The sequence below is a fragment of the Salvelinus fontinalis genome, chromosome 12 (genome assembly GCF_029448725.1).
Source record: "Salvelinus fontinalis isolate EN_2023a chromosome 12, ASM2944872v1, whole genome shotgun sequence".
Taxonomy (NCBI): domain Eukaryota; kingdom Metazoa; phylum Chordata; class Actinopteri; order Salmoniformes; family Salmonidae; genus Salvelinus; species Salvelinus fontinalis.
In genome coordinates this window covers 33814794-33833574 of record NC_074676.1, presented here as the reverse complement: position 1 = coordinate 33833574, position 18781 = coordinate 33814794, and the positions used below count along the sequence as shown (strand labels likewise).

Sequence of the window (18781 nt, the reverse complement as noted above, 5' to 3'; positions counted from 1 at the left end):
ATGTGTGGGGTTGCTTCTCAGCCAAGGGAGAGGGCTCACTCACAATTTTGCCAAAGAACACAGCCATGAATAAAGTATGGTACCGACACATCCTCCGAGAGGAACTTCTCCCAACCATCCAAAAACAGTGATGGTGATGAACAATGCCTTTTCCAGCTGGATGGAGCACCTTGCCATAAGGCAACAGTGATAACTAAGTGGCTCGGGGAACAAAACATCGATATTTTGGGTCCATGGCCAGGAAACTCCCCAGACCTTAATCCCATTGAAACAAAAACCCACAAATTCTGACAAACTCCAAGCATTGATTATGCAAGAATGGGCTGCCATCAGTCAGGATGTGGCCCAGAAGTTAATTGACAGCATGCCAGGGCAGATTGCAGAGGTCTTGAAAAAGAAGGGTCAACACTGCAAATATTGACTCTTTGCATCAACTTCATGTAATTGTCAATAAAGGCCTTTGACACTTTAAAAAAAAAAAAAATATTTCACCTTTATTTAATCAGGTAGGCAAGTTGAGAACAAGTTCTCATTTACAATTGCGACCTGGCCAAGATAAAGCAAAGCAGTTCGACACATACAACAACACAGAGTTACACATGGCGTAAAACAAACATACAGTCAATAATACAGTAGAAAAATAAGTCTATATACAATGTGAGTAAGGGAGGTAAAGGCAAAAAAAGGCCATGGTGGCGAAGTAAATACAATATAGCAAGTAAAACACTGGAATGGTAGATTTGCTCTCTCTCTCTCTCTCTTATGAAATGCTTGTAATTATACTTCAGTATTCCATAGTAACATTTTACAAAAATATCTAAAGACACTGAAGCAGCAAACTGTGAAAATGTATATTTGTGTCATTCTCAGAACTTTTGGCCACGACTGTAGATTGACATAGGCTAATTGTCACGTTCCTGACCTATTTCTGTTAGTTTGTTATATGTGTTAGTTGGTCAGGACGTGAGTTTGGGTGGGCATTCTATGTTTTCTGTTTCTATGTTGGTTTATGGGTTGCCTGGTATGGCTCTTAGAGGCAGGTGTTTGGCGTTCCTCTAATTAAGAGTCATATTTAGGTAGGTGTTTTCACAGTGTTCGTTGTGGGTGATTGTCTCCTGTGTCTGTGTCTGTACACCACGCGGGACTGTTTTCGGTTTGTTTGTTCATCGTTCATTTGTGTAGCCTATTTTCTCTATTCGTGCGTTCTTCATGTTTCATGTAAGTTCGTCGTCTAGGTCTGTCTACACCGTTTATTTGTTTTGTAATTTATTCAAGTGTTTTCGTTTCGTCCTCGTTTTTGTTTAATAAATATGTCTTCAAACTCCGCTGCATATTGGTTCAATCCCTGCTCCTCCTCTTCTGATGAAGAGGAAGAGGAAAGCCGTTACAGAACCACCCACCACTCCAGAACCAAGCGGCGCGAAGTCGAGCAGGATTCTACACAGGTATCATGGACTTGGGAGGAAATATTGGACGGGAAAGGTCCATGGGCACAGTTGGGAGAATATCGCCGCGCTCGTGAGGAGATGGAGGCAGCGAGAGCCCAAGAGCGTTGGTATGAGGAGGCAGCTAGGAGACGTGGCTGGAAGTCCGAGAGGAGACCCCAAACATTTCTTTGGGGGGGGGCTAAGAGGTAGTGGGCCAAGGGCAGGTAGGAGACCTGCGCCCACTTCCCAGGCTTACCGTGGAGAGCGGGAGTACGGGCAGGCGCCGTGTTACGCAGTAGAGCGCACGGTGTCTCCTGTACGAGTGCATAGCCCAGTGCGGGTTATTCCACCTCCCCGCACTGGTAGGGCTAGATTGGGCATTGAGCCAGGTGTCATGAGGCCGGCTCAACGCGTCTGGTCTCCAGTGCGTCTCCTCGGGCCGGCTTACATGGCACCAGCCTTACGCATGGTGTCCCCGGTTCGCCTACATAGCCCGGTGCGGGTTTTTCCACCTCCCCGCACTGGTCGGGCGACGGGGAGCATTCAACCAGGTAAGGTTGGGCAGGCTCGGTGCTCAAGGGAGCCAGTACGCCTTCACGGTCCGGTATTTCCGGCACTCCCTCCCCGCCCCAGGCCAGTAACCCCAGTGCCTACACTACGCACCAGGCTTCCAGTGCGTTTCCAGAGCCCTGTTCCTCCTCCACGCACTCTCTCTATGGTGCGTGTCTCCAGCCCGGTGCCTCCAGTTCCGGCACCACGCACTAAGCCACCTGTGCGTCTCCTAAGTCCTGTGCACACTTTTGTTTCTCCCCGCACTCGTCCTGAGTTGCGTGCCCTCAGTCCGGTACCACGCACCAGGCATATAGTGCGCTTCGAGAGGTCAGTGTGCCCTGTCCCTGCTCCCCGCACTAGGCTTGAAGTGCGTGTCCTCAGTCAGGTGCCTCCAGTTCCGGCACCACGCACCAAGCCTACAGTGCGTCTCAGCCGGCCAGAGTCTGCCGTCTGCCCAACGGCGCATGAACTGCCTGTCTGCCATGAGCCTGCCCGTCTGCCATGAGCCTACAGAGCCTTCCGCCAGACAGGAGCAGCCAGAGCCTTCCGCCAGACAGGAGCAGTCTGAGCCATCCGTCTCCGCAGCGCCATCTGAGCCATCCGTCTCCTCAGCGCCGTCTGAGCCATCCGTCTCCCCAGCGCCGTCTGAGCCATCCGTCTCCCCAGCGCCGTCTGAGCCATCCGTCTCCCCAGCGCCGTCTGAGCCATCCGTCTCCCCAGCGCCGTCTGAGCCATCCGTCTGTCCCGAGCCATTAGAGCCGCCCGTCTGTTCCGAGCCGTCAGAGCCGATAGTCAGTCAGGAGCCGCTAGAGCCAGTCGTCAGTCAGGATCTGCCAGAGCCGCCAACCAGACAGGATCTGCCAGAGCCGCCAACCAGACAGGATCTGCCAGAGCCGCCAACCAGACAGGATCTGCCAGAGCCGCCAACCAGACAGGATCTGCCAGAGCCGCCAACCAGACAGGATCTGCCAGAGCCGTCAGTGAGCCATGAGCGTCCAGAGCCGTCAGCCAGTCATGAGCTGTCCCTTAGCCCAGAGCGGCTATTTACCCAGAACTGCCCCTCAGTCCAGAGCTGTCTCTCTGTCCGGAGTTGCCTTTCAGTCCGGAGTTGCCCCTCTATCCTGAGCTACCTCTCTATCCTGAGCTACCTCTCTATCCTGATCTATCCCTCTGTCTTGAGCTATCCCTCTGTCCTGATCTATCCCTCTGTCCTGATCTATCCCTCTGTCCTGATCTATCCCTCTGTCCTGATCTATCCCTCTGTCCTGATCTATCCCTCTGTCCCGGTGCTGCCCCTGTTGTCGATGTTACCAAAAGGATTTTGTGGGGGTAAGATGAGGGTGGACATTCATAGGGGGAGATGGAAGCTGGGATTGACTATGGTGGGGTGGGGACCTCGCCCGGAGCCTGAGCCACCACCGTGGTCAGATGCCCACCCAGACCCTCCCCTAGACTTTGTGCTGGTGCGCCCGGAGTTCGCACCTTATGGGGGGGTTATGTCACGTTCCTGACCTATTTCTGTTAGTTTGTTATATGTGTTAGTTGGTCAGGACGTGAGTTTGGGTGGGCATTCTATGTTTTCTGTTTCTATGTTGGTTTATGGGTTGCCTGGTATGGCTCTTAATTAGAGGCAGGTGTTTGGCATTCCTCTAATTAAGAGTCATATTTAGGTAGGTGTTTTCACAGTGTTCGTTGTGGGTGATTGTCTCCTGTGTCTGTGTCTGTACACCACGCAGTACTGTTTTCGGTTTGTTTGTTCATCGTTCATTTGTGTAGCCTATTTTCTCTATTCGTGCGTTCTTCATGTTTCATGTAAGTTCGTCGTCTAGGTCTGTCTACACCGTTTATTTGTTTTGTAATTTATTCAAGTGTTTTCGTTTCGTCCTCGTTTTTGTTTAATAAATATGTCTTCAAACTCCGCTGCATATTGGTTCAATCCCTGCTCCTCCTCTTCTGATGAAGAGGAAGAGGAACGCCGTTACACTAATGCTTTTGCTGTTTATTAGGCCTATTCATCTTGTTGGCTGACAAAAAAGTAAATGTGGACAGTATGCGCCTCAGAATTCGTTAAGAAAGACATTTACATTACATTTACATTTAAGTCATTTAGCAGACGCTCTTATCCAGAGCGACTTACAAGACGCATGCAGTTGCGTTCCAGATGTGTCTGTCTTCACTTGTAGCCTACTTCGGAACTGAGATGCCTGTGAGAAGGACCCGATCACATGACGGGCATTGGCAAATAAGAATTGAGATATCTGAGAGAGCCATGTGAGCGAGAGGTGCCACGGAGCACGGAGATTGGCAGCCGTGAGAAGGGAATTAGGCTATAATTATTATATTCAGCCCAAGGGCATTACGGCCACACAAGGGGGATGCTGCCATGACATTCGAGGCCTGGTGAGAATATTATCAAGTGCTTGTCAAATTGTGACAGAGTGTGTGCAGCCTGCACGAGAAACAAAGCAGAGTTCATGCCTTTCATGCGACTTTTTTCAAATCAGCCATGCAGCCAACGTTTGTATCACAACTAAAGTTGCATAAATAACACTAAATTAACCATATAGGAGGACCTGTTTCTTTGTTAACTCCTCAACTCCTCAGCACAGTGGAAATGTGCTCACTCCATCGGAAATTGTTTTCTAGAAAATATTTATATTTTATTTAGCTATGTTCAATTGTATTCTTCATGCTATAAAATAATATAAAATAACACCACAGAATTCTAAGCGAATCTTGTCTGCTAAATGAACTACTGTAGCACAAAGCCATATGGCAGGGCATAACATAAGGAAAACTCAGAGTATGCTATTCTGTTCTTCGGAAAAAACGACATTCTCTTCATATCATGTTTCTTTATACCTGTCTAAAATAAATAATGGATTTATTATGATGGTCTAGGATATATTTAATGAATTTATTAGACTTTTTATAATGTGGATGTTCCAAAGGTCTGCATCAGTGGCTTGTAGGCTATGCGTGGAAGCCAGGAGATCCTAAATGTGTTTATGTTAATTAACGGTCAATTAACGTGAGACTGGCAGTTATTTGCTTGACAATCACCAGCTGATAATATTTCATGACCACCACAGCCCTAGTAGAGAAAATAATAAAATAATTCTTGTTATGAGCAGTGTTGCAAAAACACCAATTTCCTGCTCACTCATCTACCGATGACACATTCAAAATATCTGCTCTGTCGAAGAGACACACAGAGGTCGTCTTGAAAGTGCCATGTTGAATTAATCTACTGTAAAAAAAGAAAAATAAGAAAAAAAAGCTAGAGTAATGTCTGGATTCCGCTCTCTCTCTCTCTCCCCCTCTCTCGTACAGTAGAATAATAATGGAGGCTGAGGAAGCGTGACAAGTTGTCTCTCCTCTACTCCAGTGGTTCCCAAACTGTGGGGCGCGAGGGTGTCGGCAGGGGTAGTGTGGGGTTCTCCCCCCACTCTATCCCTCGCTGTCTCTCCTTTCCTCTTCTCCACCTCTCACTGTCTCTCTTCTACTCCACCCTTCGCTGTGCCACTATGCTTCTCTGTGTTTCCTGTGACCTCGCACTGTTGCTCTGTTCCTGCTACTTCTGTTTGATCTGGCCTGGGACCAGGTGCTAAGGGTAAAAACCCTCATCTTTGTGCTGATATTCTAGTTGATTCTAATCAGTGTTGGCCTACTACTGGGTAGTTCTCTTACCATCCATGCAGTCACAAAGTCCCCCATCCACGTCCCTACTGCTGCAATCTTCATGAAGCTCTCGTTCCTGATACCCATGTACTCTGTCACCATGTGAGTCCTAGAAAGAGAAAGAGAGATAGAAAGAGGAAGAAAGAAAGAGAGATAGAAAGAGGAAGAAAGAAAGAGAGAGAGCGAGGGAGCGAGGGGAAAAACAGAAAACGGTCACTGCGGCTGCTAAGTGTCATGATGCTAACTGTCAGATCCCATCCAAATCAAACTAGCCCTGTGAAAACAGTGTGCAGCAAGCGGCGCTACCTTTGTGGGACCCTCAGGGTTGTAAACAATATACACTGAGCTTCCATGAAATTGTTTACCTCCCTACTGTTTGGGAATTATCTTTCCATTTTGCAAATTTGTATCAGTGTCTAGGTGAATTTAAATCAGCATTATCCAAAAGCATGAGATGTCTCCATTGGTTGTTGGAACTAACAGAACATTGTTACTTAGCGACACGCCACCATCCCTGATACAAAGGGCATGGGAGAAGAAACCATTTGTGGTATGCAGTTTGTCTTTGGTGCAGGGAAAAGATGACATGCATTCGCTGAAGTCCTAGTTATTCCTCCTATATTTCCTGTTGTAGGTAGAGATGGGAGCAGGAGCCTTTTGTTCAGGGTATTCATTAATCTTCCAACTTATCCTGGTAATAACACTGGGAGAAACTGGGTCACAAGCCAGGTCTATATGACAACCGCACCTACTGTACTTACCGCCCCCCAAAGAGAAGAAAAGAAGGATGAGGGAGGGAGGAGTTTGATCTCCTGGCAGCATCTTAGAGGCTGAGTGGAGCAGGTGTCCCTCCTCCCTCCCTCATCATTCTTTTCTTCTCTTTGGGGGACGGTAAGTACAGTAGGTGCGGTCTCCTCCCTCCCTCCCTCTCCCACCCCTGACAGGTCACTGCGGTTTTCCAGCGAGTCGTTTCTTAAGTCAATAGCTCCACTCATCCTCTTTTGGCTCCGTGGCTGTTTTCCAACCTGCCACACAATACCCATGAAATATTGATTTGGCTTTGTGGACAGAGGCATCTGGAAAATGACAACCATGCCTGTTTTACTTTCCCATGCATTTATTTGATATGTTATTAGTGTTTACAATGACTGTACATGCCATTGGTTTTGTGAATGAAAATACAACTCTTTCAAAGCGGTACAGGATTATCCCATTAAATCCTATTAAAGAGCTTAGGCATGTTTAAATTAAACTTGAATAGGTATTCATCTCCAATTAATGATAATTGCTCTCCCTTTTCTCACCCATTAACTCATAATTCCCCTTAGCAACAAAACATAATAAAGAATTGAAGGTGGTCCTGGGGCAGAATTGCTATCAGCTAAAACGAACCACTGAACCCAAATGGCACTTGTCTTCTTCTGCTGTTTTCATGTTCTTTGAAGTCATAAAAATTAGCTGCTTTTGAAAATGAATGTGTTAAATATGATGGGGTGTGGTATAATTTATTCCTACCCATCATTTTGTCTGACTTGTCATTCATGCTCAGTGTAGAGTAAAAGTGCTACCATATAACTGTTCTGTTTCAAGTGTCTCCTAGAACCGATGACAAACCATTGACCCCAAATGGCACCTGTTTTCTTGTGCCTACATAGACAGTCTCTGTAGTCATGAAAACAGATAGATTGTTAATTAAAAATACAATTAAGATGCTGCATTAAAGGTAGGCTACAATATAAATCATATGACATCAATACTCTATTCATTAGATTGCCGTGAAAGGGCTTGATTAACAGAAACGTGAGGGGCATGGCATAGGTGACTTAACACCTTGCCCGTAAATAAAACTAAACTTGATTAGAATGGGAATTTATAGGCCTACCTGCATTAAGTCAGTTAGATGCTCAGCAGCTTGGCCCCGGTCCAGTTGCCTAGGAGATCCCACAGGGAGTCGTGTACCCACTGCAAAATTATAATCGATAGTCCTGGAAATGCTGTCTAGCCCAGCAAAACTCAGACTTAAATCTAGCCGATAGCTGGCCGTATCAGAGAAAACACTTGCCCTCTCTACACCTCCTCCACGGTTATCTAAATTGGGCAAACATTGCACCTCTTCTACCAGGCAGCAATGTTTGCCCTTTTTTCTATGGACAGCAGAAGAGCAGAGGAAGAGTTTGGCGACTCTTCTCTCAGTGTGATTAAAGGCAACACTTCCACGGCTGCCGTGAATCCTCTGACCTAATGAGTGTTCACGGCAGCCGTGGAACATCAGTACAGTAGCTGTCATGAATAATCAGATCAAAAATGGCTCCCTCCTGGCTCCCTCCATCAGTACACTAACTACCATGAATAATCGGATCCAAAATGGCTCCTGTGGCGCAAAGCAGTGAACCAGTTACACCTATGCGTCAATCTAATTAAAATATATACATCAAAATCCGTCAGTTTAAGAGAGAGATATGATTTTTTTGCATGGGCTGCGTCTTAATCCACCACATCCGCCTAAGTCAGCCTTCCACATCTGCGTTGGAAAGCGACAGAGCTACAGTCCTCTTTGTCAGACCAGGAGACATCCAGAAAACCGGTCTTCTTACAAAAATGTCTGTAGCGAACGGTTTGGCCTACTAACTATGTTCTCCGTTTTGCTCCATGACCCCCACAAGCCCCACGGGGACTTGTCTGAAGTCGGTACCACCGATGTGCCAACTTCTGTCTGTAGCGTCCAAACCGTTTGGGCTACAACTGAATATCACCCCACTATGGAAAAGGGAGACACACTTGTGGGGGAGCAAAACGAGTAACGGGACTCATCTGAAAGTAACCCGCTACCACCCCCAAAAAATGAATGGAAGTATGGTGGAAGTTTTGTGCCAGCAAAAAAAGAGCTTAAATATGTGTCCAAAAACAAAACTAAAATCCTGAGCTTTCTTATATCTCCTAGACAAACACTTCAAAACATTTTAACTTATGATTTATTTTTTGATTGTCCGTTTCGCCAATTAGGAATGTGTAAAATCAATGCGTTTCTATGGGCTATAGTAGTAAAGGCTAAATAATATATATATATATTATATATATATATGTGTATATACAGTGTATATATATATATATATATATACACTGCTCAAAAAAATAAAGGGAACACTTAAACAACACAATGTAACTCCAAGTCAATCACACTTCTGTGAAATCAAACTGTCCACTTAGGAAGCAACACTGATTGACAATAAATTTCACATGCTGTTGTGCAAATGGAATAGACAAAAGGTGGAAATTATAGGCAATTAGCAAGACACCCCCAATAAAGGAGTGATTCTGCAGGTGGTGACCACAGACCACTTCTCAGTTCCTATGCTTCCTGGCTGATGTTTTGGTCACTTTTGAATGCTGGCGGTGCTCTCACTCTAGTGGTAGCATGAGATGAGGTCTACAACCCACACAAGTGGCTCAGGTAGTGCAGTTCATCCAGGATGGCACATCAATGCGAGCTGTGGCAAAAAGGTTTGCTGTGTCTTACATACTACTCAATTAGTATTTGGTAGCATTGCCTTTAAATTGTTTAACTTGGGTCAAACGTTTCAGGTAGCCTTCCACAAGCTTCCCACGATAAGTTGGGTGAATTTTGGCCCATTACTCCTGACAGAGCTGGTGTAACTGAGTTATGTGAGCAAGGAGGCCTACAAACTTACGCTTTTTCAGTTCTGCTCACACATTTTCTATAAGACTGAGGTCAGGGCTTTGTGATGGCCACTCCAATACCTTCACTTTGTTGTCCTTAAGCCATTTTGCCACAACTTTGGAAGTATGCTTGGGGTCATTGTCTATTTGGAAGACCCATTTGCGATCAAGTTTTACCTTCCTGATGTCTTGAGATGTTGCTTCAATATATCCACATAATTTTCCATCCTCATGATGCCATCTATTTTGTGAAGTGCACCAGTCCCTCCTGCAGCAAAGCATCCCGAAAACATGATGCTGCCATCTCACGGTTGGGATGGTGTTCTTCGCAAGCCTCCCCCTTTTTCCTCCAAACATAACAATGGTTATTATGGCCAAACAGTTCTATTTTTGTTGCATCAGACCAGAGGACATTTCTCTAAAAAGTACAATCTTTGTCCCCATGTGCAGTTGCAAACCATAATCTGGCTTTTTTATGGCGGTTTTGGAGCATTGGCTTCTTCCTTGCTGAGGGGCTGTTTAGGTTGTCGATATATGTCGATATAGGACTCATTTTACTGTGGATATTGTAACGGTTGTCGTACTCCTCCTCCTCCTCGGACGAGGAGAGGAGAGAGGGATCGGAAGACCAATGCGCAGCAAGGTATGTAGACATACTGATTTATTAGACAGACGACGAAAACACGAAAACAAACGCTTGGAATGAATTACAAAATAACAAAACAACGAATGTAGACAGACCTGGACACGAACTTACATACAACGTGAAGAACGCATGAACCAGGAAAACAGACAACATAAAACGAACAAACTAAGAAAAACCGGAACAGTCCCGTGTGGCGTAACATACAGACACTGACACAGGAGACAACCACCCACAACGAACACTGTGAAACAACCTACCTAAATATGACTCTCAATTAGAGGAAAACGCCAAACACCTGCCTCTAATTTAGAGCCATACCAGGCAACCCTTAAACCAACATAAAAACAGAAAACATAGAATGCCCACCCAAACTCACGTCCTGACCAACTAACACATAAAACAAACTAACAGAAATAGGTCAGGAACGTGACAGATATAGATACTTTTGTACCAGTTTCCTCCAGCATCTTCACAAGGTCCTTTGCTGTTGTTCTGGGATTGATTTGCACTTTTCACACCAAAGCACGTTCATCTCTAGGAGACAGAACGGTTCTCCTTCCTGAGCGGTATGACGGCTGTGTGGTCCCATGGTGTTTATACTTGCGTGCTACTGTTTGTACAGATGAACGTGGTACTTTCAGGCATTTGGAAATTGCTCCCAAGGATGAACCAGATATTTTCAGAGGTCTTGGCTGATTTCTTTTGATCTTCCCATGATGTCAAGCAAAGAGGCACTGAGTTTGAAGGTAGGCCTTGAAATACATCCACAGGTGCACCTCCTATTGACACAAATGACGTCAATTAGCCTATCAGAAGCTTCTAAAGCCATTACATCATTTTCTGTAATTTTCCAAGCTGTTTATTTTATTTATTTAACCTTTATTTAACCAGGAAGGGCTCATTGAGACTTAAAATCACTTTTTCAAGAGCGTCCTGGACAAGATAGGCAGCACCCAGTCAATACAAAAATTACAGACTGACAACATGAAAAACTACAAGTAATCTAGTAAAAACCATAGAATTCACAAGATTATAACAACATCAAAAACAGCAAATTAAAAACATTGACAGGTCAGGGAATCAGCCTCAAAATCCTTCATCAGTGATTTAAAAACACCAAATCGGGACAAGTTCTTCCAGTTTAAAATTATTTTGTAAGGTGTTCCAAGACGATGGCGCAGAGTACATAAAAGACCTTTTACCAAATTCAGTTCGGACATTTGGAACAGTTAGCAGGATAAAGTCTAGCGAACCAAGAGAGTACCCACCACATTTCTGAACAATAAAAATGCCCAAATAAAAAGGTAGTAAACCCAAAATGGCTTTGTAAATAAAAAAGTATACTAGTGACAGAGCCTACGAGTAACTAGAAAAGGCCAGCCAACCCTGGTATACAAAGTGCAGTGGTGCGTAAGGGTTTTGCAGTTTAAAATAAATCTCAAAGTGACATGGTAAAGAGTGTCAATTGATCTCAAACACTGAGCGGAAGCATTCATATATAAAATATCCCCATAGTCTACTAAAGGCATAAATGCAGCTGATACTAGCCTCCTTCTGGCTTCAAAAGAAAAACAGGACTTATTCCTAAAATAAAAACCCAATTTCAGCTTCAATTTTTTTGTAAGTTGTTGAATATGCAATTTAAAAGAGAGGCCATCATAAATATCTTGGAATTCTAATTGATATGAGGTTACAACCTCAATCTCCTTGCCCTGACAGGTAGTAATAGGTGAAAGGTTCAGAGGTCTATTTCTTGCATTAGAAAACACCATTAGTTTAGTTTTGTCAGTATTGAGGATAAGCTTCAATTGACACAAGGTATGTTGAACAGTATAAAAAGCAGTTTGCAAGTTCTGGAAAGCTTTTGTAAGAGATGAGGCACAACAGTAAATCACAGTATCATCAGCATAAAAATGAAGTTGTGCATTTTAGACATTTTTGTCTAAATCATTTATATAAATAGAGAATAAGAGAGGACCAAGTACAGAGCCCTGGGGCACACCATTCAGGACAGACAATTTAACAGACATAAGCCCATCAAATTGAGTGCACTGAGTTCTATCAGACAGATAGTTAGCAAACCATGCAACTGCATGCTCCGAAAGACCTACACTCAACAATCTCTGCCTTAGTATAGCATGATCAACTGTATCAAAAGCCTTAGAGAGATCAATAAAAAGTGAGACACAGTGCTGTTTTTTGTCAAGGGCTTCAGTGATATCATTTAAAACCTTCATGACTGCTGTAATTGTGCTATGCTTCTTCCTGAAGCCCGATTGGTACATAGATAAAATAGAGTTAGTAAATAAAAACTCTTTTAGCTGTTCACTTACAAGGGTTTCAAGTATTTTCACCAGGGGTGACAGCTTTGAGATTGGCCTATAATTATTTAAAAGAGTTGGATCTCACCCTTTTAAAAGTGGTAGGACAAATGCTGATGTCCAGATATTTGGAATTTCATTACATATCTGTTCAATCTAACCCTGGAATGTAAGTGGTTCAGCTATGAAATCAGCTGCCAGATTTAAAAAGCAGGGATCCAAAAGATCAGGACCTGCAGGCGTTCTTTGATCTAAGGATTTCAGGGCTTTATGTACCACCTGCACTGAGAATGGCAAAAAGCTAAAAGTTTGACCAGCTCTCACTGGTTCATCCACACAGGGTTGTACAGAGACAGAGGACACTGGTTCATCCACACAGGGTTGTACAGAGACAGAGGACATTGAATCAAACAGCCTACCAGATGATACAAAGTGCTCATTGAAACAATTCAGCATTTCAGTTGTCATATATAGCAACAGAGTCCTTCAAAACACATGATGGTAATTCATTAACATTACTGTTACCAGACATAAACTTAATTGCATTCCAAAACTTTCTAGGGTCATTCAGGTTATCAGTGGTAACAGACAATAAAATATTCAGACTTGGCCTTCCTGAGAAGAAAAGAACACTTGTTTCTTAACTGCCTAAAAATAAGCCAATCAGCATCAGAACAAGATTTCCTTGCTTTAGCCCAGGCTAGATTACGGTCGTGAATAATACAAGACAGCTCAGAAGAAAACCATGGATTATCCCGCCCTTTAACCCTGAACCTGCAGAATGGGGCATGTTTGTTTACTATTTGGGAAAAACCATCATGAAAGAATATCCAGTCAGTTTCCACATCAGGGATAAGCTCAATCTTGCTCCAGTCAAAATAAAACAAATCATGAAAGAAAGCCTGCTCATTAAAACACTTCAAATTTCTCTTACGAATAAAACGTGGATTTGTCTTTGGAAACTTAGTATTTCTAACAGCAACAACAGCACAACGGTCACTTAAATCATTACAAAAAACACCAACCGCAGAATATTTATGTGGAACATTTGTCAATATCAAATCAATCATTTAAGATTTGGGCGAGTGGGTGAGTTAATCAACTGGGTAAGATTCATAGAATTACAAAATATTTTTAAATCATCAGACACCGGCTTTAACCAACACCAGTTGAGACCACCAATCAAGATCATTTCACTGTAAAGAAGTTTAGACATAAGGTGCGTCAAATAAGAAAATTCATTACCGAGAGCAGTTATAGAGAGGCGCTTTGAAACCTCAATATTCAAAGCAAGAAATTCCAACTGTTTACAAATAGTTTCAGACTTTGCCACACTTACATGGAATTTAGATTTGACATATATAGCCACACCCCCACCTTTCTTAACCCGATCTGTGCGATAAACATTGTAACCACTTATACAAATATCCTTATCAAAAATAGACTTGCTGAGCCAGGTTTCAGGAAACACAATTACATCAGCATCAGTTGATTTTGCCCAAACCCTAACCCCATCAATTTTTGACAACAGGCTGCGTACATTTAAATGAAAAATACCAAAACCAGATCTCGATTTAAAATCAGAGGGGGTTTGGAGACATTGCATATCAGGGCCAGGGTTAGGTTGCACGTTACCTGATATCAACAATAGAAGAATAACTAAGCACCTCTGTTTAATAACCTTGCATGGCTTCTCTTTTTTAAGAGACCTACTGCAAGCGAATTCTACAAGTGAGTTTCCAGACAATACAAAACAGTCATTTAAAACCATTAGACTTTGGTAGTGACACAAAGCGAGTTCCTGCAGACAAAATGTCTAATGGACGGGAGAGCACATTGTCAGATGTACTCACCCTGCGACAATGTTCGTTTTCACCAGAGTTCAGTAAAGTCAGTGCACAAAGCAATACCACGTAAATTGTAATTTTCTCTGACAAAAAAATAAGAGGCCAACGAAGGTAAGGGGAGAGAGGGACAGCGTGTATGTGAGTCAATGTGAGTGTTTGCACGTGTGAGTAGATTGGGTGTTGCGGGAGAGAGAGAACGGGTTGAGCTGCCACTGACAGCCAGGCGAAGAGCAAAAAGGAGCAGCTTGGACAAGACACTCCGCGGACGAATGAGGAACTCAGGCCAGCCAGAGATAGGGTTACTTTGGTAAACTTCAAGTAATGAAGAGCTGAGTTGAGGAGGACTGTAAGAAATTGTAATAGAGACTGGAAACTAGTAATAACTACATTTCAACATAAGTCATATTTTATACATAAGTCATCTTTTATACAAAATACACATACTCCTCATTTCTCTTGGACATATGCTGGACTTATTAAGACACCAACCCGTGATCTTTACACCAGAAATAATCTTTACACCAAAAATAAAATTGTTTGCACTACACAACAACGAAGTTACGCAACCATAAATAAATAGATTATTAGTAGGTTAAAATGTACTAGTCACAGACAAACGACTTGACATGCTGCCATCTTGGAACGCTTTATAGGCTCAGTCAACTTAGTGTATGTACACTTCTGACCCACTGGAATTGTGATACAGTGAATATAAGTGAAATAATCTCTGTAAACAATTGTTGGAAAAATTACTTGTGTCATGCACAAAGTAGATGTCCTAACTGACTTGCCAAAACTATAGTTTGTTAACAAGAAATTTGTGGAGTGGTTGAAAAATGACTTTTAATGACTCCAACCTAAGTGTATGTAAACTTCTGACTTCAACTGTACCCACAGGGGTATATAATTCATCACGGTGAGAGATTGTACTCCACTGAGTCCTTCTGGCCCTTCCTTTCTCTTCTCTGCTCCTTTCTGTCCACTAGTTTCCAAGCTTGATTCTTGTACTTGTGTTCTAAATTTCACAATCAGTGATTGTGGAAGAACCTGGCAGGTGTGTAACCTCTGAAGCCTCGGAGATGTCTAGCCTACTTCAGTACACAAACATGGCATTGGATCCTCCGTCATCTACATTGAGATGTTTTTCTGTCTCTTCCGTGTCTACAGTACATAAGAGCACACATTTGACAGTATACACAGCTTTGGACTGGAGAATGGTTGACTGAAGGACATCAAGCTGTCATGGAAGGGCCTCTCTCCTATCACCAAATCATCTCCCAAGGCGACTTAAAATCTCTATCTCCATCCATCCCCCTCTTTTTTAGTCAGAGCGACATAAGCCCACATATTGTATTAAACTTTCTCTAGTCTCTTATCACACTACTGGCTCATACAGTGGGGGAGTGGGGGTGAATAACCAGCAGGCACTTTCCAGGCCAGCACCAGTATCTGTCCTTTGTATCAGTCTTCCATTAAACTAGTCTTAAATGGAGTCTGCAAGTCCTAGAATCTTATAAATCCACTTGACTTGGGCTTTACAATGTCACAAGTGATAAAACACACACGCGCACACACACACAAAATCAACTGTGATAAGCTTTTATAAAAATTATTGCTTGTAGATGCTGGCATATGCCTGCTAATTAAGGCTACAAACAGGAGGGTGAGACAGGCTTTGTAGCTTTGCCTTACTTGATAAATACAGCCAGACCATGACTTTATACTTGATAGTCAAGACAAGCTCTGAGTTTACCTTTCCACCTCCTCTCGAGATGGGAAAGTGCTCAAGTACTTACATAAAGTCACACATCAACACACAGGCAGGCACGCACACATGCACACACACACAAAACCAACTGTGGTAAGCTTTTATAAAAAATGATTGCTTGTAGATGCATTACAAATTTTTAAATATTGATTAAAAGACACATTTCAAGTTGTTTGATGTCCCTCAAGGGAAGATTGGTTCTGCACTGTGTGGCATTTAGAAATGTCAGGACACATTTTATAAATCATATTTTATCGCAAATTGTCTGCAGAGCAGCACAAACAATTTATAGTACAGTGCTTGCAAAACTGTAGCCTTTAAGGCAAGATTATGAAATGCTATCAATGACATGACTGGCTGGTGTGAAACATAATGAAAAGGTAGAGAGATTCACACATGCAAACCACAGGAGGTTGGAGGCACCTGAATTGGGGAGAACGGGCTTGTGGTAATGACTGGAGCAGTATAAGTGGAATGGTATCAAATACATCAAACAGATGGTTTCCAGGTGTTTGATGGCATTCCATTTGCTCCGTTCCGTCCATTATTTTGAGCGGTTCTCCCCTCAGCAGCCTCCACTGATGCAAATGTATGCACACACACACACTGTGTTAGGCTTTTTCCTATTTGCAGTTCCCAGTGGACTTCCCCATAGAGTTGTCAAGGTTAATGTGCTATGCTGTTGATAGTAGCTGTCTGTATGTCTCTGCATGAGGATGACCTGTAAGAGGCCAACTCCCAATAAGGCCTCTCTCCCTTGTCCCAGATAACAGCAAGGGAAGGTGGGCTTATGATACTAAGGTAATGACAGATCTGTCTCTCCTCTCTCTCTCTCAATATCGACCGTCAGCTACAAAAAATAGCATGGTCTCTCCACCCCTGGTCATGTTTATGTTTGGTACTCTGGCAGGGAATCCCTCCGAACCTAAATACCACAACATCCCATTTATTCTGCCTTTTAAATCTACTAGTCTATGGCATTACGCCCGCTCAGCTAGACAGGGACTCTCACACAAGGAACACAGAGGCATGGTGGTAAACAGAGACAATGTTCTTATATGCTGCTATAACCCAGCTCAGTCAAAGGGGCGGCTACGGTCATCTGCCTCCCTCCCTCCCGCCACTGGGTGAGGACATGGGGCACGCAGGCAGCCGCCCCCTGCCTCCACCCGTCCCATGCAGCAGTGTAGCCTGGCAATAGCAGAGTCCCCCCTCATCTAAATTAGTCATGATTAACATGTGCAGTGCCACGCATTGGGCTCTCTTAATTAAATAACACTGCCTAATTAGGGGCTTCTTTCTGCAGGTAATGGTGCTGTAAAATGCCAGAATGGGATTAGGCGGCGTGACGGAGCACCGGTGAAAGGCGTCAAACTCCCTGGGCGGTCACACTCCTCTGCTTCACACAAACAAAAGCCCCCTAATCTGACACTTACATTAAAATGCAAATGGCCCAGATGTGAAAGCCGCCCGGTAACAAGTGTGGCTCTGGATAACACTGTGTGCTGTGGGAGCCACAATGGAGGGATGCTTTCCTGGTGTTACATTTGAATGAAGGCAACTGGTTGATAGCTGATGACCCTGGGTTATGTTTAAACATTGGCTCTCATGGTTACATGTTTGATCAATGTCCTTTGTCTGGACAGCTCTAAATTCTGATGGTCACATCTAACATGGAGGTAATGACATGTCGCTCTCATCATTTATCATATTTGAATGAATTGAATAAGTAAGTATTAGGTCATTCCTAGAGAAAATATACATTTCTGTCATTGAATCAAGCTCAGTGGAGTCTGAATGGTCAAAGAAAATGAAAGCATATCAATGAGCACTGGGTCAGGGACAGCATACGGTGACAGGTCAGAGAGCACGGAGACAGACACACCTCCCCCTCAGCCACACACAGTCAGACACACACAAGACACAGTCAGACCTCTACAAAGGGGTGTGAGATGGAAACAATATGTGGTGTGTGTGGGTGGGGGGGTGGGGGGGGGGGGGGGCAAACGAGCAGTAGGACCTCTCCTGCACCGCTCTATCACAGTTGGATGCCGAGCGCAAGGCATCATGGTGTGTTTTTTCAAAGACATCATTATTCCGAGGGAAACCAATGCCAGCAGATGGCCTTTACAGAGCCTTGGCAATAACTGTGTCTTATCATCTCTGAACAAAAAATTAAAAGGAAAATATAATTAATTCCCACACAGAGGCTTCCTATCCTATTTGCCACAAAGGGATATTATTGTACCTCTTTTATGCTTTGCCTCAGTAAAATTACAACGGCCTCATATTGAGTAAGGGAACGCGGGATATGGATGCAGAAAAGCTTTGGACACGGATCAAAATACTTAAGTTTCACTGCATCATCAGAGTTGGAACACTTCCATTCTCCTCTCCATCCATCCTCCTCCCGCTCTACCTCCCTCCCCTCTCTGCTAACTGCTGCATTGGCTGCCATCAGAGACCCGAACACATCTCTTCTGAGGCGTGTCCTGGTCCTCTTTGGTAGAATGTGAACACTTCTCTAATAGGTCCGCATTAAACAGAGATGCAAACATTAGTCATCTCTAGCAGACCGCCAGCCTTAAGAGGACACAGAGAAAGAGCAAGACAGGAGGTGCCGCGAGTAAACAGGACAGGACCGTCAGGAAAAAAAGGCAGAGTGGTGGAGTAGAGGAGTAGAGCAGAGAAAAGGCTGGTTGCTGGCTCCTAATGCCTCTTGGTGGGCTGCTGGCTCCTACTGCCTCTTGGTGGGCTGCTGGCTCCTACTGCCTCTTGGTGGGCTGCTGACTCCTACTGCCTCTTGGTGGGCTGCTGGCTCCTACTGCCTCTTGGTGGGCTGCTGGCTCCTACTGCCTCTT

General features: G+C 43.9%; 1 protein-coding gene across 2 annotated transcripts in view; it reads right to left on the bottom strand.

Annotated features, from left to right (window-relative positions):
- The window catches only part of LOC129867219 (transmembrane protein 117-like), a 90432-nt gene that overhangs the window by 21277 nt on the left and 50374 nt on the right, over positions 1 to 18781 (bottom strand). For both annotated transcript variants that reach the window (XM_055940477.1, XM_055940478.1), the window contains one exon: positions 5670 to 5769. In XM_055940477.1, the coding sequence (XP_055796452.1) occupies positions 5670 to 5769 (100 nt within the window). The remainder of the gene's footprint in view (positions 1 to 5669; positions 5770 to 18781) is intronic.